General features: G+C 36.2%; 1 protein-coding gene across 1 annotated transcript in view; it reads right to left on the reverse strand.

Annotated features, from left to right (window-relative positions):
* Positions 1 to 26,986, reverse strand: part of tmem8b (transmembrane protein 8B) — a 131,369-nt gene that overhangs the window by 49,614 nt on the left and 54,769 nt on the right. Inside the window, exons 4-5 of the mRNA XM_039649925.2 lie at positions 13,963 to 14,096; positions 10,517 to 10,785 (exon numbers count right to left, since the gene is read on the reverse strand). Of these exons, the coding sequence (XP_039505859.1) occupies positions 10,517 to 10,785; positions 13,963 to 14,096 (403 nt within the window). The remainder of the gene's footprint in view (positions 1 to 10,516; positions 10,786 to 13,962; positions 14,097 to 26,986) is intronic.

Below are 26,986 nucleotides of genomic sequence, written 5' to 3' on the forward strand. Positions count from 1 at the left end.
ACACTGAAGACTGGCGTAATGATGCTGAAAATTCAGCTTTGCCATCACAGGAATAAATTACATTTAAAATATATATATATATTCAAAAAGAAAACATACTATTTTACCTAATGTAACCTCGGTTCTCTCTAGAAGAGGGGACAAGTATTGTGTAAGTTGCTTACGCTACGTGTTAAGTCTTTTTTCAAGATCTCAAGGCAAAAAAAATTATCCTTAATTTTGTTTTGTCAACTCAGTGCGGTGGACAGCAGAGACCATAGGCTGGATAAGCATGCTCATTGGCTGTCCCGCAGCAACTGCAGCAGCCTATCGGTGAGCCCTACGTGATCTTGCGCCCTCTACGCTTCACAGCCCGCCAGAATGGGTGTGGCTAGCATTTATAAAACAGGCTGAGCCCTGGTTTTCATTGACTGAAGTGAATAAGCTCATGCCGCGAGCACGGCAGGGTATGCAATTCCCATTCCCTCTTCTAGGGAGAAACGAGGTTACTTACGCTTTGCGCTTGACACGTGCGTTTTAGATCGTTAAAATAGGGCCCTATAGCATGTTCACAGAATGAAAAAATAAAGCACACCAAAGCTAACAAACAAGTAAACTTTGGATGTCAAAGCACATAATGCATTTCTGAATATTTAAAAAGAAAATATAAACAAAACATAAAACTGATGAGTACAAATTGTACCAATGCCACTTTTGTGGCATGATGTCATATTACAAGACATAGTAATGGCATTATAACAACTTTGCAATCTAATTTTGTTCAAGAGGCACATTACTTATTATTTTAGATGGGTTTATGTTGCTTTTTAGCCCTCATCAGGTGGCCTGTTTACGGTTATGCTTTTAATAAGATAAAAGAGAGAATGAGAGTAATAACTAAGAGCAAACAGCATCTAAAATAAGCAGGAAAAGTCATCATAAACTTGAAACATTTCCATCAATACAATTGATTTTATAGGAAAAGCTCAGCGTTTATTCTGGCCTCCCCCCACCTGCCGCAGTAAGTTCTGTAATATCCAGTGATGGATTCGTTATAGCTTGTTTTTCCCGCCGTGTTGAGCATACAGCAGGTAATTAGTTTACTGAAACTAATGCCTTGTGTTACTTCTGCACCAAAGTCCTGCTTCACTTCACTAATTGACTGAGTAATTACACCAGTTATCTGAAGCCATCAACATATCACAGCCTGCTGACTACGTGCCTTTTGATTTCTTAAAGAGAATGACTGTATCAAACTTGTCTATAATCTGCAGTCAATAATGTTTAGTTTAAGTTTCATTGTCTTTTATTTGTCCCAATAGTTTCACACTGACACATACTGTGCCATGGATTCGTTTAGCTTATTAACCACATGGCACATCAAACTAAAGTAGTTTATCTCTTATTTTGGTCTTTTTTTTTTTTTTTGTCGCCCCCTACTAGTATACATTTTCATCATGCACATGTAAATGTATGTTGTATGTAAAACTTTATCTATGCACTTAACAAATTGGTGTTCCTTCTCTTAAATGAAGCGTGAAAGACGGTCCAGTGATGTGCAACAAAAAATCTCTTAGGTATTAACAACTGCCATAATTTAAATAATAATAAAGAGAATTACACATTTTAATTATCCAATGGAATTTCATCTAATTATTAGAATTATTTTAAGAAATCCACATGAATGGCTTGAAAAAAAGGATGATTGCAGGCTTTTATGGTTAGTGTGTCCATGAGAAAATAAACAATAAAACATTCAATCAAAAAGGCGTTGATGCCGTTGAGTGCTTTTATACGCATCACCGTACAATGGTAGAGTCACTGTAAAATGAAGAATACAAACCCCAGTCACAGTGTTTAGTAGAACAATGATAATAAATTAAAGACTACACAATTAATGGAGTGGAAAAATTAACATAATTAATTACACAATTTTTGTGTGTGTGTGTGTGTGTTTTTTTTTCCACAGTCAAACAAAATTAGTTTACATTCATTGCTTTGAATGTGCAATAATTTACTAATGTCTAACTAAATTACCTAATAACAAACAATGGCACTGATTTTTCTGTTCAAACTTTATTATACCGCAGCTAGGATTATGATTCTCCAAATTTCCTACAGTGGTTCTACAGGACTCAACTCAGCAACATTAGTTCAAGTTTAAGTTCATTTATTTATATAGTACATTTAAACAGCCGCTTAGACAGACCAAAGTGCTTTACAGAACACAGAAATAAGAGCAAAAATAAGCATATCACACATAAAAGGCAGCAAAGCTACAAGTAGCCTTGTCAGGCTAACATTAGTGAAGAAAACAAACACTTAATGAAACATTTCTGACATAAACTTAATTTCTTAATTTCTTACCTTTTCAAAAGGAACGCTTTTGTACCTAAAGGGTGCATATTAGTACCTTAATGGTACATATTAGCACCTAAAATGTACATATTAGCAAATAAATGTCATATTAACACCTACATGTCCATATTAGCACCTGAAATGTACATATTAGCACCTAAAATGTACATATTGGCACCTAAATGTACATATTGGCACCTAAAATGTACATATTAGCACCTAAAATGGACAAAAGTTTACCTTTTGAAAAGGTACAGTCCCAGTGACAGCTTTTGTACCTTTTTTTCTGAGAGTGTACTGTCAAAGAGCACCGTCCTTCAGATAAGACATTAAACCTAATTGAGAGAATTATTTATAAAAAAAAAAAAAAAACAAGTGTATATAATATTCAGTGCAAGGGTTAAGGTTGATTGGTTTCTGAAATGCAATAAACATTACAAATGTTGTAGTTTTTTTTTCCTATACTAATTTATTAATGCTATTCTCTGACACACAAAAAAATTCTCTCAATGTTTTATTCAGTCTATTTATCCTCACCGCTGTTGATCACAGCAGAGGTTTGAGGGAAAGTGTCCATAAAATATCACATTTTAATAGCAGCAGTGCACTTTAAACAGTCTCCCCTCATGGTCTCCTGCCATTACCTCCCATCAGTGTGTCAACAAGACGGATACGCAGATCTTTGTCTCTATCCACAGGTGTCGGATCTTGCAGTATAAGATACCTATGCTTATTCTCACCCACTGTCTCTATTAGAGGTATCCTAAAAACTGTTAAGTTAGTTAACGCCTAACATTTGGTACAGATGCTGATTGCTCACAGACTTTGGTGTCCTGCTTTGGCCTTCAAACACATTTATTCCGACATTAACGACAGATCCAACTTAACCCTTTAATCCCTGAATTTGGAACATTTTGCTTCTCATGCCAGTTGCAGAAAATATAAAAGTCAATAAAAATGCAATTCACTGTGTGAAATTGGTTTATGGCCCCATGAAGGTTGGACATTGAGTAGTCATGGCTACTGGCGGGCAAATTACACTATAGTTTGCATTTAAGATGCTGTGTTAGAAGGTCACAGCTTCAATATTCTCAAAATGAGAAAGCTTTTCAATATTGGTCATACGCATGCACTTTTTATTCATCATTTAGAAAATGTAACTACATTATCATAGCACACTTAAGCTCTAAGGTCTATAGACCAAGGTTTTTTTTGTTTTTTTTTATACAAACCATTTTATATCTTAAAGGGTGCTAAACCATAACCAAAGTTAAACTTAAAAAAAAAAAAAACAGATATTCATGAGACCAGCTAAACAATCAATAGCAATAACAATGGGGCTTTTCGAAAACACAATTATGTTTAACTACCTTATTTGTTCTCCATTTTGTGTTACGGTTTCCAATCACATTTGTGCTGATGCCATTACTGCTCTGTAAAGAATGTAGTTATTTTATTCAGTGTTGAATTAGCTCATTTCAGTTCTTGGAGCTCTGGACAAGACAACTTTAACTCATTATTAACGGTGATAAGAACTCATCAGACTCAATTAAGCCTCCTTTTTATTGTGTTTTTTTTTTTTTTTTTTTTACCTCGTTGTCTCTTTCAAGATTAAATGTCCAATGAGCAGCAGAAAAAAAATTAGCAAAATTTCAAATCTCACATTTGCATGGTGGCTCTTCCAGTTCATCTCCAACACCTGTGGCGTAAGCTTCTAACCCTTTCTGTTGATGCTTCAATTACAGCTGTGTGATGAAGTGCTGTCGCAGGTGAAAATATGGTCCTCATTGTTTTGAAACTGATTTTGAAATCCCACAATTGGGATATGTTTCTTTTCGGCTCTGTGGAAAAAAAAAATCAGGCTCAAACTGCAGTGGCATGAGCTGCAAAACTGCACAAAATCAGGTTTACTGCAAACTAAAATTGTACTGGGGAACAACTTTGGACAATCTATTACTTGTGCATATTAGCCTACCTTTTAGTAGTAAAATGTACTTTTAACTTAAGGTACTACAAAGCACAATTCTGTGCATAGTGTTGGTGTTTAAGTGGAGTTAGAAGGTTCGAATGAATTAGAGGTGTCAAACTTTTAAAGGATTGACATTTTTGTAAATTTCTGAATTTTTATTATACAGATTAGATTTAAGCAGGTTGATTTTATTGAATTTAAGTCCAGGGGTCAGTTGCATGAAAAAAAAGAAAAGAAAAAAAAAAGACCAAACTAGCAAGTAATGAGTCTTACTTATCAGATTCAAATGAGAACCAATCTATGTTTTTTTTATTATTTTTATTTTTGTTTTTTTTTAATGTAATTCAATTCACAACTTATCACTAGTCTTAAACATTTTGAAAGGCTGTTCTAAGCCTCAGAACTTGATGTAAAATAAAAGTGAGCACATGGATTTAACTAAATCTAATTTACATAATAATAGCTACAGGCCACAACAAGATGATTCACTCAGATTAAATATTCACTGTATTTCATGCGACCTAAAGAGAAGACCTGACCAGTCATGATAATAATAATATTCAGGACCACCCCCTTCCCTTCTTTTATTTTATTCCATTTTATTAATTAATTGCCATCTCTTCCGTGAGCACTTAACATAAAAAAAAAAAATTAAAAAAAATAATTTTCCTTTAAATCCTCGCTTTTCTGGATTATGCTACTCTGAGTACTGTCTGAACTTTGTATTTTGAGCATTTTGTTGTTTTTTGCCTCTTTACGATGACTCGCTTGTTTTAGTCCTCAGTTGTAAGTTGCTTTGGATAAAAGCGTCTGCTAAATGACTAAATGTATGTAAATGTAATGTGCGTGGTCTCTTGATTGAAATTGTTATTATTATTATATATGTTTTTTAATATTTAATATTTTATTTTTAATGTATTTAGTTTCTTCCATTTTCTTAACCTTTTCACCTTTATGTATTTTAATTTCAACTGTGATTGAAATCATCTCTTATAGGAATTCTTAATGCAGGTCTGTTTGCAATTGATATGGATGGGGTATGTTCTGTTAAAAAGGGGGGGAAATATGTATATTCCATCATACAGTAATTGTTTTTGCAAAGTTGTCATTCAATAAAAAAATAAAAATAAAAACTTTGGAGAAAAATAATATTCAGTGCCTACGGAAACAAATTAATTGTCACATTACTATAATAATGTTTGAAACATTGAAAGCAACATCTACTGGTAATTGCAAGATCTTTTAGGCTATGACATAGCACTTTAGCTCATCAGAGCTACATATAAAATGTGAATTTTAATCATTGAGTTTGACATTTGTTTCACCCAACAATTTTATTGCGAAAGTGGCTGAGAGGAAATGGATTTTATCCACAAAGCAACTTGGTTCTTGTTAAATTTACAAATGGTCTGTTCTCTCCATTGAGACCATCAAGAGAACTGAATGGTGTAGAGACAGCAAAGGAAGGACATGAGGAGTCAGGCCGGCTTGGAAGATGGGAGAGAGATGGCAGCCTGCCAGTATCTGCTGTTCAGTGAAATTGATCAAGGTAAGGGGAGCTGGGTTCAGAATAATTCAATTAAGGCTGACAGAAGCGCTGACCAAATCTTCAGACACAGGTGATACTACAAGGTCATTCGATACAGGGTATGGACAATCATAAATAGTGAAAAATAGCACAGAGGGGAAACGAATGACAGTGTTAGATTACGTCTAAAATTACCTTGATCGCAGTGTGGTCGGGTCACTAGATTAGCCACAATTAAATAATAAGTGGTACTAATAATGGGTGAACAAAGATATAGCGGGACATATATTTCATTTCATAATTTCATTAATCTGAAATTAGTGCAATAACATTGATGTGTCCATTTGATGTTTCAAAAACAAAGCCAGGGACAAAATATCAAAAAGTTTCTTACTTTACATGTCCCGACTATCATTTTAATTTTAACAAGTGTATATTCAACTGTAGTCTTTGCACGGAAGAATTTAATCATCAACAACCAATATGAAATATCACCTAGAAGCAAAAACACCGTTATTGCGAAACCCTCCCATGGACTCCTGTAGGCTAGTAGTAAAAATCTAGGTACATATTAAGTTGATTTATTTCATGAAAAGAGGACTGAATGTATTAAAAAAGGAATGTGAGAATGTGAGATTACTTGCAAATATTCAGCCAAAAGGCTGAAATCATGATATTTTTTAATCTATTGTAATGCTGTATTCTTTTGACAGCCCAAATTCATTAAGCAAAAAAAGATTTTGTTCCTCCTTTATAAATGCAGCAAATAGTCTTTGGTGACAAAATTGACTCTCAGCCTTGAATGTGACTGAACGTCACTGCAATAACTCCTTGCTAGACAGGTTTCTCCTTTTTCAGCTCCACACGCACACAGATAATGCTCTCCGCAGGTACACCGTCTCATCATGGCCAATTGTTTCCCCCTGTGAGTGCTTTATCTAAGCTGGTCTGAGACTGTTCAGCCTCATTGAACATCAATGGCCCTCCTCTTCATCCCCTCTTACCGAGCCATCAGCGCCAACATCCCTTGGCATCAAGGCTGTAACAAAGGCAGGGATTCTGCTGCACCACAGGATGTGGAGGAAAAATGGGGGAACAGAGGAAACCTCAGACAAAATGAGAGAACATACAGTAGTAGATTTGAAAGAAGCAGAGGGGGGATTTTTGCTAAAAGTGTCACAGCTGTGAGGGGGGAATTAAATTCTGACCTTGTAAACTAGAGGTCACTTTAAGTTTTAGTAAACAATATTTAAGTGCTCTAAAAGGATAATACACATGCCTTTGGCGTGAGAGCAGTGGCGCAAAAAGTGGGTATGCGCTATATGTGGCGCAGCACAATGGGGGGCGCCAAAGCAATGGTAAAAAAAAAAATATATATATATAGGCTATATTGAATTTCTATATGTAGTTGCTGTTGTGTGTTTCTAAATCATTTCTGCATTCCTTAAATGATATATAAAATTTTAGAGGACTAACAGCCAGACTAGAGTAGGCGCCCTCATGGAGAAGGGGGGCGGGTAATATCGTGAGCGGGCGGGGGCGCCGTGAGCGCTGAGCGAGCAGGTACGAGTAGTGAGTAGTCGTCGAAAAAGATGGATAAAACAAAATGCTGTGGGGCTAAAAACAGAAAAAGAAAGAGAGAAAAGGAGATGGCATGTCAATTGATGCGACAGCAGCTAAATAACTGCATGCATTGCTGAAAGCCAACAGGTAGAATTTAAAATGTGACATCCAGGCATGTAGGCTATCTATATCTCGGTGGCCATCGGGACTACCGGGAGATTCCCGCTGGGCCGACGTGCTTTTTCAGCCGATACATCTCATCCTTTTTTTTTTTATTTGTCTTAACGGCCCACAAAACTCATACATCGGCGGCCCATTTGTTTGTTTTTGTTTTGTTTTTTGCTTAATTGGCAGCGCTGTGCTGGTGTAATTGGTCAAAAAAAGTCAGCTTTAGTTTTTTTTCTGACACACTGGCCCATGAAACATGTCATTATGCGCTTATATCTTTCAAGTATAGAAATTAGTGCAAAACTAATTATGAAAGTTTCCTTTATTTTTCAGTGCATTTGTTTTACAATAGCCTTTATGGCTATTACTATCATGGGATTATTATTATAACTATTATTATGTAGTAGTGTAATGTATAAAAACACTAACTAAAAGAGGTTCAAATTTTTCTTTGTTTAATTTGCACCCTGAATATGGGTTGGAGCTTTTAATTTTGAACTCTCAAAGTGCACCAGACTGATGAATTTAACATTACAGAACACAAAATTTTCTTACGGGGGAGCATGCCCCCGAACCCCCCTAGAGAAACAGAGGTCGACCTACCACAGTTTTACCTAAAATCCTGGGGCTGGGAGAAACACTGGTATTGCTGTTCCAATGGAACTTATAGTTTTTTTAGGGGGGTTCATCAAGGTGGATAGTTTAATTGTATTAATAAACAACAAATTTGCACGTGTTTTATCTGTTAGCTCTCATTTGTTCCTACTCACTTATTACACGGCACACTTACATTACATTTCTTTTTCCCTTTCCTTTTTTTTTTTAAAAGGCGCTAAAATTGTTGCTGCATACCCCTCTGAAACTGGGTAGTTGCGCCCCTGCGTGAGAGACCCGGGTTCGAATCCACTGTGAGACACCAATGTGTCCCTGAGTTGGTCCAAAGGCGTGCGACCTCTGACATATGTAGATATTGTAAGTCGCTTATTTGGATAAAAGCGTCAGCTAAATGAATGAAAAAAATAAATGAATAAAACATTATGACCACCTGTACCATGCATTGATGTGCCTTGGACACCTAACACCCTGTTGTCGGTTTGTGGTTTGTCCTTCCTTGGACTAATGTTGGTAAATTCTCACCACTGCTGACCGGAAGCAAACCACAAGCCTTGCTCCATCGCCTTTCCATAACAATTTGGCCCTTGCCAAAGTCAGAACTTTATTCCTGCCCATTTCTCCTGATTACGAGAGCTGATTGTTTGTTTACTTTATAATCTACCCAGACCTTAATATGTAGCCTAGTTAGGAGATGATCGACGACATTCGCTTCACCTTTGAGGCTGTGACTGGTTATAATGTTTTGGCTCATCAACGTACCATAATCTATAGCTGTGTAATTTGAAATATAATGTACAGAATTAAGCAGAAAGAGTACATTTGACTCAAAGCGAGTGTTTTAAGGTGAGCATGCCACTTCCAGATGCTGCAATGATACGGTCCATGTGACTGAATTGAGTCCCCCATCTATTTCACACTTCGCGAGCAGCCCAATTGCCATATTTATCACAATAACTCAAGACATGTAAAAGTATGGAATTCATCTACACTTCATTGTAACATCAGGAAGAAAAAAGGCGGAGGTTCCAATCCATGACAGGGTCCTCATCTGAGCCCACTGAGGTTCTAATTTGTCACAGAGATTCATAACAAAGCCTGTCTCTCAAACACACTTTAATTTTCCAACTCCACCTGGGCCTTGAGAACACCTGCCTTTGTAAAAACCCTTCTAGCAGTGAAGTCTGAATACATTCCAGATATGCTCAAATGCAAATCATTGCAATGCTGAAACCAAACAATAACTCAGAGCCATATGCCTGTAACATTTGTACAGTCAAATCCTAATAAAGAATTAATGAAGCCTGGATCAAACCATCAAGCTGGTGCCATCTCATTTGTGCTGGACTCAAATATTTCCACCAAAATCTGCAGGGATTGTTGAAACCAAAAGCCACCTTCCTAAAATGATGGTACCAGGTGGACCAATTCATATAGTGTGATTTCATGTTACGGGTGGAAAGCCCATGGTTAATGACATGTCCAGAATATTGATTCTACTGTATGTTTGGTTCATTACAATAAGGATTTTCTGCCACTAAATTCCACCAGTTTAATATATGCTGGTAGTAATATGGTAAATTAGTAACAATAATAATAAATTATACACATAGTGGCCGCAAAAAACATATATATATATATTTACAGTACTAGTAAGTATCAATGCATCAATTATATACCATATTAATAGTGTAGATAATAGCAATTATAACAATATACAACCCACTAAGGATTGATGAGCTGCAGGGTTCATGAATATTAATCACGTTGCCAGCATTCGCTCGAACTGATTTGCTAAAATCAAATCAGGGAAGGTAATAGATGGGCGCCAGCCTATGAGATTGTAGTTTGCGCATTAGTTCCGCCCACTACCAGAGATACCGCCATACTTTCAGCTTGTTTAAAGCTGAATAATTCCAAATGAATTCTGTTATTTTAACAGGAAAATACAAGAAAGAATATCTGTTGATTCTGCGTGGTATGTAAGACTACATCTCAATGCTAAACTTATACGTCACACACACTGGTGAGTAAAATCTAGGAATTTATTAGCTAATGGCTAATTATAGACATTATTTAGTGACCCAGAGTGAAGATTTAGTCGCATATAAAATCGTACTAGCATTGTAGATGGTGCGGTTATTGTAAGGGGTGTGACATTTCGGTTGACCAATCACAAGGTGATCCTGATCCAGCCGACAATCAGAGCACACTGCACTTTTGACAGACTGGGAAGAGAGGTATGGGAAAAGGTTTTTGGGAGACTATCTAGACCCCAAAAACAAAATCAAAACTTTGTAAAAGGGCATGTAATGGCCTCTTTAAAAACAAGTTCTTACCTTTAACCTGAACACCAATACGAAAGTAGACATCTGAGCTACTGAGGTAACGCTCCACCAAAATATAGTACCACTGCTCCCAGGATGGCAGCGGGACCTCTAGCTCACAGGGAACGTTCTCTCTGCAGTCCATTGCACTGGAGTTATGCACCGGCGGGGCCCTCGAGCGGATCTTCAGCAGAACCGGACAGCTCTCCCCGCTCCTGTTCTTTGTATTGCAATCCACGAGCTGAACCTTCACCCGAGAGATGTAGTTTGGGATGAACACTCTGCCAGGTACAAAGAGTAGAGGACATTTGCTTTAAAGCTACACTGACTGGAGCTGACATTGCCTAAAGTGACTGCACTGAACAAAATTAGTACACTTTGGAATTGGAATGCAAAGGAAACATTTGAATGGGAATGTGTTTTTGTTCTCTCAGGAGAACTTTAAACTTCAGCACATTTCAACAAACTTGTTGACAATGCATAAAACAGTCAAGTGATATCGCTTGGTCTTAATTTTCTACATCAATAACAATTCATCAGGAAGCTAATCGCAAGTTGCCCTTTTCAATAGAACAGAGATTGAGAACAACCGTGAAATTAGAATAAATAATTAATATCTACATTTTTGGCCATGACGCAATTGGCTTTGTCTGTTGGTTTTTGATAATTAACGATATGAACAGCACAGCAACTGCGCAATCAAACAGAACACAATTTGTTTACAGATCCGCTGGATTGCTTTGGGGAAAAAGCGTCTTGGAACATAAACTTGATCTTTGAAATTTGCCTTGAAATTAAAACCTTAAAAAAATAATTTATTGCATGGGTAATTTATCCATTCGTTCAATTTTATGCAGCATTGTTTTGCATTTCACAACTGATTAAATAGTATGTCCTAGTTTGAATAATACAAATTCTTATAAAAACTTAATTTAATCTTTGTCAGTCTCAATGACGAGAGCTGTGTTTAATGTTCATATTAAGGATAGTCCACTGGATTTTATTACATATAAGAGGATTCCTATTTCTTCACACACACACTAAGTTATTTCATGAGGCAGACATCCATATACTATAAAATAGTGTATACTAAGATGCAGACATCCATTAAACAGCTAATGTCCAAGTCTCATAATATGCAATTTACTGTCCTTCTGAAATTATACAAAAAGCCCATCTTCATAATGTCAAGTGCGCTCAAGGTCTTTTCTGTGTACCCTGGTGTTTATGAATGCATTTCATCACCTCTCTCTCCTCCATTTTCCTCTTTTTCATTTAGAAAGACTTTATTTGCTAATTGAGAGGAGAGCTTTAATATCTGAACCTAATGAGAGTAGAAGCCTGAAATGGAGGGAAGCTTGAGAGAAGGATGTGTGTGGAATGGTAACGTTTTGCGAGCAGAAAGAGTCAGAGAGAAGGTGTGAGAATGCGTTGGAGTATCTGATGAGGAAAGGAAGTCTGCAAAGGCACCAATAAAGAAATGCTCACATCTTAAAATAATAGTTTTATGAATGTTTGGAGAGTTATTACGCCACTTGGACCTAGTATTTGCATTTGTTTGATCAAAAATACAGTAATATTGTGAAATATTATTTCAATCTAACCATTTTCTATTTTAATATATATTTAAAATGCAATATGTTCCAATGATATCAAAGCTGGAATTTCAACATCATTACTCCAGTCTTCAGTGTCACATGGTCCTTCAGAAATCAGTCTAATATGCTGATTTGCTGCTCAAGAAACTATTCTTATTATAAATGTTGAAATGTTGAAACCGTGATAAAAAATAAACAAAAAAGGATTCTTTGATGAACACATGAACATTTATTTGAAATATTTTAAAAGAAACATTATAAATGTATGTGCAGTCACTTTTAATCAATTTAATGCTCACTTGATAATTAAAGGGTCACTTCACCCATTTGCATTAAGCTTTGTAACTTTAGAAACCCAGTCATATTTTTGAATGGTCATGGTTTATTCCCTTATTTTCCCCTGAGATGGGAGAAATAAGAATTTAAGTGTTTTACTTCCTGCTTATTATGATGTAAAAATCGTCATTTTGCGTCATAATAAGCAGGAAGTCACGTTTCATTAAAATCTGTATAGACTACAAACATTAGCTCATTATTATTCAAGGGTGTGGGACCCACTCACCATACAGGCCCATTACAGATCAGTGGGTGGAACTTCACTTGCAGATACTGAATCAATATCCGCCATCTTGTTTGGAAGCTAAGCTAACAAGCGCTGTTGAGCTAGGAAATATGACAATGACGGAAGAAACTAAACATGATATGGAAGAAGAGCATTTTGAAATTCTGCTGCTCGAATCCGATGTTCGTGGCTGTCTTTACGAGCCGCAGTATAAGTTAGTGAAGAGCAGCTGAGGCTGATGAAGGAACCAGAGACTATTGAACCATCCTACTTTCGCCTGACTGAACATCCAGGTATGATGCACTAATTCACCATATAGAATACAAAGAGGAGTGAATCACTAATGAGTTTGCCAATGTAACGTTAACGGGGTTTGTTGTGGGAAGAAGGAGGCGGGAACCGGCGAACATTTAAACATTTTAATAGTATAATGAACAAATACAAAACGAAAATATAAGCCAAAGCCAGCAGCCCCTCATTGAAGTCTGATCTTAGTTACACACAACAGAAACAAAACAACATAAAATCAGGCCTGTTTCGCTCTCGATCTGCCGTCATCACTCCTCATTTTATGCTTTCGCTCCTACGTCAGAGACGCGAGACCAGCGCGCGTCTCACAGGTGTCTTTCATTATCACTCACGCCACCGGCCTCATGCAGTCCTCTCACATCCCTCACCCTCGATCGTCGTGCTCGCCACAGCCAACTAACTAGAAATTTTGTGTGAAATGAATTTGAAACTCTGGTGACATCTAATGTTAGCCTTGTAGACGGAAGAGTGATTTCTTTTTTTGCGCACTTCCGGATTAGTGGGTGTGGCTTGCAGAGCTGTGCAATGTGGTGCATTGTGGGAGTTGTTGTACAAATGCGTCCTTCGGTTATTTTCTGTCTTTTCTCGGTCAAGAGGGCACCAAATTCAAAAATTCTTTTACATTTCGACTTCATATATAATCCACTTTCAATAAAGACTAATGTTGAAATGGGTGAAATGCTCCTTTAAAAGCCTGGTATGCAACATTATCGGGACAAAGTATCCCCACAAAGGGAATATCCAAAATCCTCGTCCTTGTGGGGACATGTTTTGGTCCCCATGAGGAAAACAGCTTATAAATCATACTAAGTGATATTTTTTGAAAATGTAAAGATGCAGAAAATGTTGTGTGATGGGTAGGTTTATGGATAGGGTTAGTTTAAGGGGATAGAATATAGTTTGTTCAGTATAAAAAAAATCATTACATCTATGGAAAGTCTCCATAAAACGTCTGTGTGTGTGTTTGTCATTTAAAATGAGTCACTCACTTGTAGAGTACTGATCTGTTGTGAAGAGGAATCATCTGGTCAATGAAGTAACCAGGATACAGCACTGAAATGCCAATGAGCCTCTGAACAATGAGCTGAGGTTGAAAGAGGTACTGACATTCCTCATGAAGACCCTGCACAAAAAAAAAGTGAAACAAACAGGAAATGGATTAGGTGCATACTAAATCCAGCCAGTATCCATCTTCAAACAGACTGAGCCATGAAATACAGAATCGCAACAAAACACATGTGTACATGCATATCATGAAATGTAAATATCTGTGGAAGGAGGGCAACTTCCACTGAGAGTTTTATGATCACTTCAAATGGAGGGAAACTGTCACTGCATTTGCATCGCTTCTGATGATTTGCTGTGTGATATTTCTCATGCCCAACTGCACAACAACTCCCACCTCAGACTCTAAAGAAAAAGATCAAACACTATTGTCATTTCTACACTTGGTGAATAATTCAGATAAAAGATTTTGAACTGTCAAGTTCAATAAGTGAACAAGTGGAAAGGAGATCCAACCAATTGCTTGCATTTATTAATTCTCCTCTACATTTACATCTCTTCATAAAGAAGACACGTTTATGCAAAGTGACTTAAAAATGAGAAATACAACATAAGTGATTTATCTTAAAGTGACATATGCTTTCTTTTTTTAGAAAATATAAAGAAGTGCTGGGAATTAAAAAACTCATGGATAAAAAAAAAAGTATTAATAATATAGAGCTCAGGAGGGATCTGATGGATTTATTTTGGCAAATTGGATTATGCCAGACATAACATGATCTGTCAAAAAACATTGGTTGCTTGTTGAAAGTGTAAGGTCTTAAATCCAGCCCCTGTGTAAACAACATATGAAAATCTAACCATTAAAAAAACCAGGTCAATATTTTTATATATGTATTAATAAACAACTAAAATAAATAAATACATTTATTGTGCAAGGACGCTTTAAATTGATCAAAGTGGCAGTAAAGACATTTCTATTTCAAATAAATACTGTTGCTTTAATTATAAAATATATTTTATTTATATTTTATTATTATTTTTTATTATTTATTATTATTATTATTATTATTATCTTATATATTATTTTAATTATACCAGGAATAACATGAATTCTGAAGGATCATAACACTGAAGACTGTAGTAATGATGTTGAAAATTCAGCTTTTCATCAAAGGAAATATATATTATATAAAAATATATATTAATATATATATATAGAGAGAGAAAAAATACATTTCAAGTTATAATATTGTCACAATATTACTGTTTGTACTGTATTTCTGATTAAATAAATGCTGCTGAGCATATGAGACTTCAATTCAACCCCAAACGTTGAATTGTATGTAACTAATAGCTAGTGTACAGATTTATAAAAACGGTTTTGTTTTCACCGTTACAGGATCCAGGTTGGTAGTACTATCAAGAGATTCTTAACTGTAAAAACCACACCGATTTCAGCATATGACAGATGTTGTGGTGTTAGCTCTAATTGAAGATCCGATGAGTTTTATAGATTCAAAGACAGTTTTCACAGTGCATTTGCAAGAAAAAAAAGGGAGGTGGAGGAATAAAAGATGAAGAGGAGGTGGGAGAATTTACAAATCACAAGGTGGCAAATTACAATGCAGCATTTCATCATGGAAACCTCGGCTTCTCTCACGCAGGTACTTCTGCCCTAGACACATTCATCATTGTCGAAAGGCATCGTACAACCCCTCCTCCCCTCTCGGCCAATCCTTTTCTTACCATCTTCACAGAGAATACTGGTTTTAAATATCTAGGAATCATGCTAACAGAATACATTATCTTCCCAGAGTGCACATTCCTCTTTTTCTGTCATTTGTACTGGACAACAGCCAGAGACATGGAGTCATTTTCACTGGCTTTTTCTATATGCACAGCGCTGTCGAATGTCAACCGCATATCACTGCTGGCTTCCTGTTGAGGTCAGTCAGCCATGTTATTACTTCATAAGGTAGGGAGAGAGAGTCTGCAGCCGCATCTGTCAGTTCAGTGCAGTTGAACAATACCCATAGACAATAACCGAGTGACGGCAACGTGTGATACTGAAGAGACTGGGCAGGGCAACGGAAAGAGCTAATTGGCTTGCAGTAGATTGTGATTAATTATGCTGTGGTTTCACTTCCAAAATTGTCATCCTATAATTAGATATGCCTTCATTTATAAAGACATGAGAATAAAACATCCTCAACAACAACAAATGTGTCTGTACTTCATTCCACTTTCATATTTCCCTATATGAGAATTAGTGTATCATGAACATATAATTGTAAAATTAACAAAGGCTTTCATCCACTAAACACTGGGACACTGATGACATGATTATGGCATTGTGCATTAAAACATAGCTAGTAACATCATCACTGTATAATATATCATTGTGCATCTGCATTGTGTAGCCATTGAAAACTGCAATGAAATATGCATTCATAAAACTTTGCCCTGCATTTTTTTTTTTTACAAGAAAAATAGATGTCTGGACGCTACCAATCAAAAAAGATTTTTATTTTGTTTTTATAAATACTTATTACTTAATATTAATACTTACTAATACTTACATATACACTTAATACTATATATATATATTCAGCAAGGATTAAGGTAAAGACTTTTACTCTGTTACCAAAAATATAATTTCTAAAACAGTTATTTTAACTTTTTTTTAATCAAAGAATCCTGAAAAAAAAGTACCATGGTGTGTGTTTATATATATACTGTATATATATATATATATATATTTTTTTTAAATTATTATTATTATTATTATTATTATTATTATTATTATTTTTTTTTTGGTACCTTTGTGATTCTCGGGAATGTGAAAAGTAGAATAAAATTGCAGAATAAACTCAAAAAAAAATCCTATATAATACTTCCCAAAGTATTTACAGGGCATCATGCACATTCGAGATTATAAAAAAATTACTCTTTTAAAAACAGAAAAAAAAAATAAAACGTTGTGTTTATATAATTACTCTTGGGAGACTTAAGCAGACATTTCTGAAGTAAATATAATGAGCATTTTTGTAATTTTCAAGGGATTGTACGTTTCAGTGCACTTGAGCGATTTTGACAACGGGACACCATAGAAGCGATTGACTCCCTGGCCAGTGCACTGACAACGTCCCATTCAAAAAATAAGCAAATCATCCAGCATTTATTCTTTGCAGCTTTGAGTAAACATCAATCTCAATATTTTCAGAAGAAGCAGCTAATCAAATCCACATATTTTTCATCATTTGCTCTAATGCTTAACCTAATCTACTAACATCTCAGAGCCCTTAGTTCATAAATAGCCTTGACACATCAGAGGTATTCGTTGTAATGGCGGCAGAACACATTCTCATTTCATTAAGATCTATTTGGTGGATTTGCACCACTGGGCAGGTGTCATTGCGTAGATGGTAAAGTCGTGTGTCGCTCATTATCTCTGGTGCATTATCAAGGTCTAATTCGCTCTCAGCTTGATTAGAAGACTCATTCATTTCTGTAAATCACTTCAGCAGTCATACACCAGAACTAAAATAGTCTCAATGTCTCTAAGGTTATAAGTGAGACATTTACATGGACAGACAAAGAGCAATTAATCGATGGCTTTAACAATCCTTTGTTTTCTTATTACAAAAAGCTTAAAGCAGCATTATGTTACTTTTCAAATTTTGCTCTCGGGGTCCCCCTACAGTTGGGAAGCAGTATTGTCTTCTACTACTGTTGTAAAATCTGTCATGGTTACACTAGGGAATACAAGCGTGCATTTGTTGACAAGCGATACCCCCGAACTCTGCAGAAGGAAGGAGTTCTCACATCTTGGGCAGACTCCAGTGTTGCGTGTGAAATGTCTTCATCACAGGTTCATTGGTATATATTTCAGCATGTCAAATGAATATAGTTTCATGGGCTTTGCTTTTTTCAAACGTCAAAAAATCGCGTAGCTCAACTTTACAAGCCAGCGTCTTTATAGTAACGTTAGCCTATTGGCTACTGTTTTACATAATGGATATGCTAACTCAATGTTTGTGTGGTAGATCTTAGCCATGTCATCAATATTATAATATCAAGCTACCATCATGAATCTGCAAATTTGAAAAATTGATTTGCATCATAGCCTGAGGCAAGACACTTTAACCAGAAAAATAAGTAACAAACATGACTGTCAGCCTGCAGACATACAGTAGGATAGTTATTCTGACCAATTATTTTGTCCATCTAATCATCTATTATTTACTTTCAAGAATGTAGCCCCTACCAAACTCAGTAATCAGTATACTTTCACGTCTCGAGCTGAAGTGAGCTGCCCGCCCCGGCTCTATGGGGATGCTTCGGTGTGTTAAGCGCCAAAGAAAGCAATGCAGTCTACATTGGATGCGGACACAACACATTTCCAACAGTAAACTGATTGTGCACGCGCTGTTTCTGACTCTGACGCACTTCACATTTGCAAGGCGGGGGAAGATTGATCCACCGGACCGGAGCCATGACAACATACAGAGGTAAAAAAAAAAAAAAAAAAACGCTCGTTGGGCTCTCGCGTCGGAATTTGAGGAAGTGGGGGAAGTGACGTATGCCGTAAAGCAGTCGAATTTTGTAGTTCTTTTTGTGCTCGGGTTCCTACCCGCACCTCGAAGTTACATAGTCCCAGTAAAAGCGATACAGACACTGTCCGGCTATGGCAGACCTGTCATTCAACCTATTGTAAGTCGATGTACCATCTCCAGGGTTTTGGAAAAATATTCTAAAGGTTGAAAAAGTTACGTAGTGCTGCTTTAATATTTTTTGAAGAGTGCAGTTGCCCAATGACCATGTCTATGTTTAGCATGCTGGCATACTCTTATACAGTTCATATGTAGGCCTATACATGCACATTTTCTCTATATTTATTTAAACTACCTAGATGACTACAACACCAGAATTTTTGCAAGCCAAAATTACAACATTTTTACACAAAGGTTGCACTGGGCCCATTTTTTTTAATAATCATTTTGTGCTCACCATGGCTACGTTTATTTGATCAAAAACACAGTAAAACCGCAATATTGTGAATACCATTTTTTTTTATTTTAAGGTCCCCCTGTAGACAATCATTTTATCTCTTAAAGGGTACATATCATGCTTTTAAATCATTCATTTTTACATATAAATCATACCGTTGTGGTCTATATAAAACGTAACTGCAATGCTTGGGTCTGAATTCCTCATTATTATAGCTCCACAAGGCCCTTTTCTACCCCTTTTCTGATGTGCATCTTTGAGCGACTCGTTTTAAATAAAAAGGAGATGCGTCATACCCCGCCCGCTCTCCAGGTCGATGAGTTCACGGTCGGTTCAACTCCCCACGTTCGGCCATTATTGTAGTTTGATTAGAGATATACGATTATATACGATACCTTCAAAGAACAATTTTATTCACACGTTAATAAAATGTCAACAACAGAAGACTTGTCCATCAAGCCTTACATATTCGAGCCAGAGCGAGCGAGTTGATAAAAGACGACGACGAACCTGTAGAACAACCTTCATATGGATGTATTGGTATGTGAGTTAACTGTTTATGTTATTAGTGAAAGTCGACTATTCTCTTGTTAAAACAAGCACACTGACAAGATAAATGACTACGGTCTAATCTTACCACAAACAATCTGTATTGATAATATGATACGTTTAGAAAGGCATCAGAAAAGCAGCTAAATGACCATTGATGAAACTCAAGAACAATAATACTGCAGACGTGTAATGGTACTTCAAAACAAAAACAAAGAAAGACAAAGGTACTGCTAAACCATGACCACCATGTGTTTTAAGAAAGTAAAGTACTTTATTTTTATTAACGATATTTACAGCTTATCGAAATGCTCTGTTCGTCGTCTCCAAAGATAAAAGGAATTTACCTCTCATTCAGACAAAGTCAATCGGCAAACCCTTCTGTATAACGTTACTGACGGAGGTTGTTGAAGTGGGAATCCTTGAAGTGCTTCAGGTCACTACAGCCAAAAACCGAACATTTTGACTTGCCCTCTCGTAACTTCTGCATCATTGAGCTCGGACTACAAAATCGGAGCGAGAAATAATAATGGCGGATTGCTCGAAGTGTTGGACCGGTAGTCAATGTCCTTATTTGTCAGATCCCCTGCAAATACGGTGACGTTGTAGTTCAAAAAACGTCATAGAAAACAGAAAAATCTGAACAGGTTGAAAAATGAAGCACCTGAAGAGAATAATTTCATCTTTTATGTACTTATAAACACTCCAAATATACAACAAAATGCATTTAAGGGCTAAAAAAGTGGATTTTGCATGATATGTCCTGCTGACCCCAAACTTTTCATTAGTAGTGTAACTATGAAAAATAAGACTTAAAATATGATATAATATAATGGACTCAACAGATTACGCGAGGGAGAAAATTGTTCCTAAATCTATAATGCCTGCCAGAGGGAAGTAGTTAGTAAGCGAGTGTTTCGATCAGCAAGTATTAGGTTTATTAAGGATTAGTGTCCTTCTGCCACGGATTCAATGGTTCATGTAAAAAGTGTCATTTTACCACTATGAGTCTGCATGCAAGTAAATGAAAAAAAACAAACAAACAAACAGCTTAAAATGCCTGATTGGAATTGTAGGTGGAATAATAAGAATGGAAAAGCAAAACAGCGACCATTAAACAACAAACTGAAGAAGGAGGCCCATCTGTTGTTTGTCCACGGCTGCATACATAAAGCAGGCACAGCTGGTGCCGGTGGAGGCAGACACGGCCTTGATTCTGCACCCCCCGCCCTGCTTCCATCCGCCCCACCATTTTTGCATTGTGTCTGACATGCAAGATTTGTCAACTCGTGACGCCTCTGCCTTCTTACAAATTCTTCATTGATCTGATTTGATTAGGGGGGATGTTTGCAACTCATGTGCCAGCGCAGACACACAGCACAGACAAAAAAAAAAAGGAGAGAGAGAGAGAGAAAAAAAGATGCAAATAATTGCTTCCCTTTTCACAGCACAAATTTGGCAACTTTGAACAACTAGTGAAATAATTAGAGCCCTCTGTGCAAGCGTGCAGAGCACCAAACAGTACACAGGATTGATAGCGGCCTGTTGTTGGCATTTTGCATGTCTAATGTGGTCTCCAGCTGTGTGAGGGATAATATCTCTGACATGCTGCTCATGCAGAACGAGGAGGAGGAGTCCATATGGCCAACGAGAAAAAGATTTCTTTCTTTATGGTGGATCACGGTTGACTCCAAACATGTGCCTGGTATAATGCAACTAACCCAAAATAAAAGAAATCTCTCACAAATTCCTCCTCTCTGTATATGATTGTACTTGAACAAGTACTTGTGCACGAACCCGCAGCATATAAGGAACTAAGGCAGTCGAGTGCAGCTTTTCGGTCTGATATGAAAACCATTTATCATTTGTCAAGGAACAGAACTGCAGGGATCCACAGTCTCATTACTGGTAAAGTCTGGTGTTCCCCCACAATTCTCCACTTCTGCTCTGTGCTTTGGCTCCCAAGTCTACAGATAAATCAGCGATGACAGAAAAGTTCTGCTTTCTTACATCTATCAACAGTTGGGTGGTTGTAGCAATCTCTTTTCACTTTACATTAGATGTGTCACCGATCCACCGTTATTGACGATAACCAGGAAATATTGATATTATATTACATATAATGTAAATAATAGTTTCTACTTTTGCAAAATTGTCTTTCTCCGCTTCTCTACACTTATATTGAGTGTCATTGACTAAAAAAAAATAAATAAATAAATAAATAAATAAACTAAGCAATAATATTTCTATATAGATATTGGTATAATAATCATTTACTTGCCTCGTGTTGTTCCAAACTTGTATGACTTTATTTTGGAACAGAAAAGAAGATGTTTTGAAGAATGTTTTTGTCCATTCAAATGTCAACAGAACATTGGATACAACTGATTATGTATGTATATATATATATATATATATATATATATTTTTTTTTTTTATTATTTTTTTTTTTCAGATTTAGAAAAACATAAGGCGAAGTCAGTCCTCTTTTCAACACTGTTTTGGATATCTGTTCTTGTTCTCAAATAGATTTTAAACATTTTCTATTTGCTGGAGAAATCAAACTCACGCCATTTGTTGAGACAGTGCTGGTGAGATGTGAACAAAATAATATTTTGATAGAGCAACAGACTGTTGCTCTATCAAAATTGCCAACAGTTTTATTTCTAGTAACTGAACTTATTTCATAATTGATGAAGTACACAGACATTAAACTGAACTGAATCAACACTGAAGGGAATTGAGCTGAAAAATGGCACTATTGCCTTCTGTAGAGCTGATTTACAGCAGAATTTTTGTCTTAAATCAATAAGAAGTCTGCGTCATTCATTAATATTGTCCTGTTTATTACTATGAAGCTATTTTCAAACAATATGCATTGTATAGACCATTTCACAAGATGATTTATTTGTTGTGCAAAAGTGAAATTGATAATCTCAACATTATTTACCATCTACTTAAAGGCAAAAACACACATAAAACATTTTTTATATACAGCTATATAAATTCAGGCGTTAAGGGTGGTTTCCCTATGATTACAAGCCAATGAACCACTTTTAGTGCTATTTAGCACCATTTGTTTTTAGAGTGTATACGCTGTTTAATGTTGGTGATCACGTTATTTTACATATGATTGCATATGGTATCGCTTGTTTCTGCATCATCTTTGCATTTGTTTAGATCAGGGGACTGCTGATATCAGAAGATGCATAATAGCGGCCCCTACCATACAACAGTGAAAACACGGAAAGACGGAAAAATTCCGTGAATGGCAGGGAAAGTGTTAAATTAAACTGATTAAATGAGAAAAAAAAATTACACCACATATAACCATTGAATATTAATCAATTATTAACTAATAATTAATTATTATCTTAATGTCTTAAAATGGCTGATCTTCTTCCTGCTCCCTGACAATCATAGACAATATCCTATTGAACGGTTGGGAAATATAGGAAATTATGGCATTTCATTAAACATAAACATTGGCATTAACTGATCAGGCACACCTTAATAACACACCAAAAAAAAAAAAAAAAAACCTTCTTCAAATCTTTAAAAAAAATCAATACAGAGATAAACAGACACAAAACTGACAGCCCCCCTCCCCACTTGTGTAGACCTTACCCAAAACAACAAAGATGCACTGAACGATAACACATCTCCAAGTGCTGACAGATTCCAATTAGTTTATTGATTTACTCCAAGAGTTTAGTTAGTGCAAGGGAAACTGTCAGGAAGCTCCGCTTCTGGTCGCTGCTTATCCACTGAGGCAGCTTCATCCAGCAGAGACGGCCGGGTGATCTTTCCTGCATGCTTGACTCTCACTCATCCCCCCTCTTCCTTCCTTCCTTCTTTCCTTTCCTCTCTCTCTGTCTCTCTCTCTCTCTCTCTCTAGAATTGGCCATCTGCTTCTGTGACTGCGCCTGTAGAGCAGGGTCCGGCTGCTCCCTGATTAGCCTCACAGACACTGTGGAGCTCATCAGCTGAGAGAACAGACTTGCACTTTGCTGAGGGCCGCTGCAGCTTTCCTCTGCTGGGATTCACCTCTGTGCACCATGTGTCCACGGAGCTGCGATCCTGCAAGCTGTTACTCCACAGTCAGTTACAGGCTTGTACGGGGTCATAGCAGTACACAATCATGATGTGAATTTCAAGATTGGATTTTAAGAATTGAACGTTAACTTGTGCTGCATGGCTGTATTTTAGCCACACGCAAATAATAATAGAAATAATACATTATTTCTGTTATTGTTATTATTAAGTTATGTGGAAAATTAGAAATTCAATTTACGTTTATTTTCAATTTACGCATCATTTCAAAGCAGCTTTAGCATGCAAAGCATGCATGTGTCTACATTACAAATTTAGAGTGATCCGTTATCAGAGGTGACTGTCCTGTCCAACTTATGAATACAGAAAGGTACATGAAAATAATAATGCACTTACATAACAACATATTCATTTAAACAATGTATCAATTTAATGCAGAAACAATGAGCTGATTGAAGTATATGGGTGCTGTTGTTAATAAAAAATTTTTTGATTCTCTCTGAAATAATAACAATTATATAATGTTGTTTGTTGTTGTAAATAGCAGTAGTTTTTCGGTTGTATTTCTGTATGATTGATGTTATTAATTAATTGCCAACTCCCCATGTGAAATTCAGAAATACTTTAATGAAGAAATGGACCACCCATCAAAATGTAAAAAAAATAAAATAAAATGCAGTGTTCAAAATGCAAGTCTAAAGCAATGAAATCCGCCTTTCAAAGCACAGAGTTTGTTCACTCTAAAATGCCAGTCTGAAAAATACTGTTTTTATTTTATATTGATTTAAGCAAATTGGTTTAAACAATGTTGAAAGACTGCAATATCCAAAACTATTTAAGTAAACAAGAGCTTATTGCAAAGTGCACACTGGACACTATAGATGACCACCAGCATTACAAAGATAGTCAAAAATAAAATTGTGATAGTCCACAGTTTCACAGTCCCTTTCAGCTGCACAGAAGTCCTAGATAACATAACCTCCATTTAACGACACACACTAATAAAAAAATAAAATAAAATGCATTCTTCAGGGAAAGCACAGTATCGCTTTCCACACTTCTTACAATTACTCCATCTCAGTAGGTTCGGCCATGAGCTTTTCTGCTCCACAGGTTCTGTCATTCCCCACACCAACAGAAAGGAGAATGCCTTGGTTGTTCCAAGCTTTGTCTCTGACTAATTGGCTGGCAATATGACCCTGTGGCCTCCGAGGAAAACTGTGCCCTTAAAGCGGAGTGCGCAGTGTAGAATTATTGCTCTTAATCCTGGAGAATGGCCTCCACCACCACCAAACCTGCTGCAGTTAATTAAAGAGAAAGGCTGAAGTGCAGGCCTGGTGGCTCTGAGATAAGTGAGAGCAGCGAAGGACAAAGCTCAGCAGAGGGAGAGTTTTAAAGATTGTGGATGAAGATTGAGGTAATGCTATTGTGGACGTGAGGCTTCCAATTAACGTGAGGAGTTTACTCCAATGTGAGTTTCATTTAGATGTGATGCACTTTTGTTAAAAATCGTTACCAGGGAGGTAACTTAAAAAGGATTAGTTCACCCAACTCGCCCTTGTATCATTCCAGACCAATAAGAATTTTTGTTTCAATTCATGCACTGGCTGTTCTCTAAGCAATTGTGAGGAGAATAAAACTTTAAAGCTTCATAGTGCCAAAGCTCCATAACAGATTTTTAAATATTAAATATAATTATTTTAAAGTGTCACGAGTTAGCTTGGTGCGAGAAATCGAATTTAAATTCCTTTCAAGTAAGCTATTAACCCAAACGCTGAATCAGAAAGAACCAGATCGGTCTGATATGTGAACGAATCATTCAGACTGGGTTTGTAAACTGAATCTGTTTCCTTGCAAAGATCCGAAGAGTTAACTATTCACAAATTGTTCATGAATATTTTTCATGAAATTTCCACTTGTGTTCCAAAAGAAAAACAAAGTCATATACTGTACGTTTAGAACGCCCTGAGGGTGATTCAATTAATGGCAATTTTCATTAATGGTTGAACTATTCCTTTGAAAAATAAATTTCATTTATAAGTTTTCCTTGTACACGCTAGAGGCCAAAAACACACTTTGGCTATTGTTTACTAATATACTTAAAGCAAGCGTACAATCATAATCAAATTTCAGGCCTTTTTCCCGAGTGTAATAGCAATTTTCTTCCATTTTACAGAACTGTCAGATATTGCCTAAATTATGCATGGCAGCACAATTAAAGCAGATGTGAGTCTCAATGAAACAGAGAAAACGAGTTCTCCATATCTACATGCAAATATAAACTAGTGGAATGTATCCAGTTATAACTCGGACATTGTAATGCCAGTTGTAATGCAGACATAAAACTAATCTTGGCATATCCATTCTTTTCAGAAGCAAGATTGTGTGGCCTCTATAATCTATACTAGGGGCTAAATTATTTGGACAGCATCCTTTAAAAAATAATGATATAAACATGCCAAAAATAACACACTGGTCTTATCATTTCAGTGGAACTTACCACAATGGAAAAATAAATCTTACAGGGAACCGTTTCACAATTTTTATTACATCTCGTATTTAAGTCTTTCACAAGATTACTTCTATAGAATGAGTGTTATCCACTATAGAATGAGTGTTATCTACTATAGAATGAGTGTTATCCACTATATTTGTAAAACTTGCCCCAGATGACATTGTTGTTCTAACTATGTAATATATTTATGAATCTGTGAAATCCACTTTCTTTTAGAGAATTCAAAATCTGTACTGTATATGTAAGCATTATGTGAACTCAGTCAACCACTGTGAGCCAGCAGCACAAGCCCTGTAAACACTTTCCACTGGCTGATTTTTCCCCATTTAAGGGTTCCCTCTGGGCAGTAATACCCCTAATATGAATACTACAGCCTGCTGTACATTTGTGTTTACTGGTAGGAAGCATTATCAGCCTGTAATTTAGCCACTGCTGACATGGTATTATTTACACATGTCTCACAATGCATGATAGACCCCTTGTGTTGTAATATGATTTTTTTTTAAATGCATTTTAATCAATGACAGCTCTCTAAACGTTTAACTTTTACTTATTTCTGAAAATAGCTCTGATAGTCAGAACAGTAAGGCAGAATAAAAAGAAATTTGCAACTTTATTGATACTATACATATCCCAATTGTAACTTATATAAGTCGTAATGTGATTTTACACAACATCACAATATGACTTTCTTATTCTTCAACTTAACTCATAAGTATTGTTTTTATTCTTTACTCAGAGGCGGAAATATATAACAGTTTTTAAAAAAAGCAATGCACTTCTAACATAATGTAATCAATATGATTGAATATTCAGGAGATTATACAAAAAAATGCCATTGCCTTTGAGATTATGATCTAAGGGAAATAATGAGCACT

Source organism: Pimephales promelas, chromosome 4 (genome assembly GCF_988280905.1).
Source record: "Pimephales promelas chromosome 4, fPimPro1.hap1.1, whole genome shotgun sequence".
NCBI classification, from domain to species: domain Eukaryota; kingdom Metazoa; phylum Chordata; class Actinopteri; order Cypriniformes; family Leuciscidae; genus Pimephales; species Pimephales promelas.